Source organism: Charadrius vociferus, unplaced genomic scaffold (genome assembly GCF_000708025.1).
Source record: "Charadrius vociferus isolate BGI_N301 unplaced genomic scaffold, ASM70802v2 scaffold490, whole genome shotgun sequence".
Classification (NCBI taxonomy): domain Eukaryota; kingdom Metazoa; phylum Chordata; class Aves; order Charadriiformes; family Charadriidae; genus Charadrius; species Charadrius vociferus.
Window position 1 is genome coordinate 31,331 of NW_009646337.1, and position 2,305 is coordinate 33,635.

The window sequence follows — 2,305 nt, forward strand, 5'->3', positions numbered from 1 at the left end:
CGCTCTTCCATCTTCGGTTCGCTTCGCTTTTGGTTGTGAGCAGACTCGGAAGGTTGCGGTTAAGCCAAGGGGGTCTCTTGCTCCGCGTACTTCCCTGACCTTTAAAGGGGATGAAGTGGTTTGGAGCGGTCTTCTCCCAGCGCTCGTTAACTCGTCTGTCCTCCATGGAAGATTCCCACAGAATCCCTCCGAATGGAGTTTGTTAAAATCACCCATAAGAACCAGATTCTGTTGACCTGAACTTTGCTTAAGTGACCCAAATATTATTTTGTTGGCCTTATTGTCTTGGTTTGGACGTCGGTAGTAGGTGCCTACCATGAGATCCCCCTTGGAGATGACCCCTCTGATCTTGACTTCAACTGACGCTCCAATATGACGATCCACCATCGCATCCACATAAGGGAGAAGCCCTATAAGTGTCCCGAGTACGGCTGGAGCTTCACCATGGGTTCTGCTTCGCTTAAACACCAAAGGACTCACCAGGAAGAGAAGCCCTGTGAGTGCCCCGACTGCGGGAAGGGCTTTATCCGCTGTTTGAACTTCATAACCTATTGGAGGAGCAACGTTGGATAGTGACCTGGTGACCCACGTTGGGTAGACACATGGCTGGGGGTGCCCACGTCATCCTGATTCCCTATAGGGACCTGGACGAATGCGGATAGGAACGTCCATTTGCTGAGGTGGGCTCTGCTGCGGGACGCAAACCAATGGCAGAATTTCATTAGGAAGAGCAGACTCATGGGCTTTAGACCCCAAAAAGTCACATCTGATCGGTCAATACATTTTTCTGGTGGCATCAAGCAACACCACATGGACCACGGGCTTCTCCCACAAGCAAATGGTAGAAGGATTTGGGCACAGAGCGAGATTTTGAAGATACCGCATGGGACTCTTCTTCTGAAAGGAAGAAAAGGGATGAAAATGATCCCACAACCCTGTTGGGACCCACCAGGCCAAGTTCTTCCTCATTTACTGCTCATTTTTCTTCACGTGATGTTATTCGATGGCACGGTGCAACCTCTGTCCCGCCCATCTACGCTTCATCTTTGGATGAATAAACTCTTGAGTTGTCCAAAGGGCTTCAGAAGAGGCTCTGGAAACATCTTAGCGATGCAGATGGGCACAGCCCAACTCCACGTCCTTCTCTTCCTCCCTTTGTTCTGCCAAAAATAAACAAGAACGCAGCTACAAGAAACTTCTCCTCCACTCACCTCCTTGGTTTGGCCTCGTTGAACCCAAAACACCTCGTTTTCAAGCAGGCTGGGGCTTGGCCATCTCTAGGGTTGAGTTTTCCCACTGGTGCTGCAAGGATGGGAGTGGTGGGATGACAACGTGGATGGGTGGAGGGTGAGGAGGACACGTGGGCTCGCGGTGTTCATGGTTTGGAAGGATGCGGCGCCAAATACATCTCATCCACGGTTTGGTTTGAACCCTCATCCTTGTCCCAGGGAACTGGAGAGGGATGGAGAGTCCAATCCCAGTTTCAGGGTCTCCACCCCAGCTCCCACTCTACAGGTGCAGAAAATGCTCCCACAACCACAAAACTGGGGAAACTTTTCAGTTTTCCCCTCAAAAAAAGACACTTCCACCCACACAGTCCCCACTGCGTCACCACCACAGAGACACTCACATGATGAAAACACTCAAATGATTTATTTTGGCTGTAATTTCCTTTCTGTCCAGCCCCTTTCCTCAAAAAAAACCCTAAACATGGTTGAAAACATCAAGAAACGGTACCAAGACATCAAGAAACATCCCATTTTACCGTGATTTCTTGTTTCTTGGGTGAAGCTCATGGCTCTCCCTTCGCTTCCCCTCATCGCTAAGGCAAATGAACAGAGGATGGGGGTGGCTTTTTCTAAAAACACCCCCAAAAAACCTCTTTCTATATATACAAAAACATGTAGTGAAAGAAACCCAATAGCTGGTGGATGTGGGTGGATGGGTTGGTTTCCCCTCGGGCCCACCACCGGGGACCACCGTCACATGTAGGTAGGTCTGAGATGCCACCAGGAGGTGGATGGTCCCCGGTTGGGTGGTCTCCATCTTCGGCCGGTGTCATTTCTGATGCAAGACGTGACCGGAGTTGTGCCAAAAGCTCTTGTGGCACTTGGCGCAACCCTATGGCTTCTCCTCACAATGGATCTGCCGATGCCGCACGAGTTGGGTGCTGGAGGTGAAGCTTTTGGGGTGACCCAGGCGAATGGAGGGTTTCTGCTCCAGGATCAAGAGGTCAGAGTGATGGTTGAAGCCTCCACTGCGGTCGGGGCAGCGGGAATCTTTCTCACTGCTGCGCATCCATCGG

The 2,305-nt window shown here is 50.9% G+C and overlaps 1 protein-coding gene across 1 annotated transcript in view; it reads left to right on the top strand.

Annotated features, from left to right (window-relative positions):
• LOC104287899 (zinc finger protein 850-like) overlaps nucleotides 1–2,305 on the top strand; it is a 36,754-nt gene that overhangs the window by 26,616 nt on the left and 7,833 nt on the right. Inside the window, exon 4 of the mRNA XM_009886669.1 lies at nucleotides 402–496. Within this exon, the coding sequence (XP_009884971.1) occupies nucleotides 402–496 (95 nt within the window). The remainder of the gene's footprint in view (nucleotides 1–401; nucleotides 497–2,305) is intronic.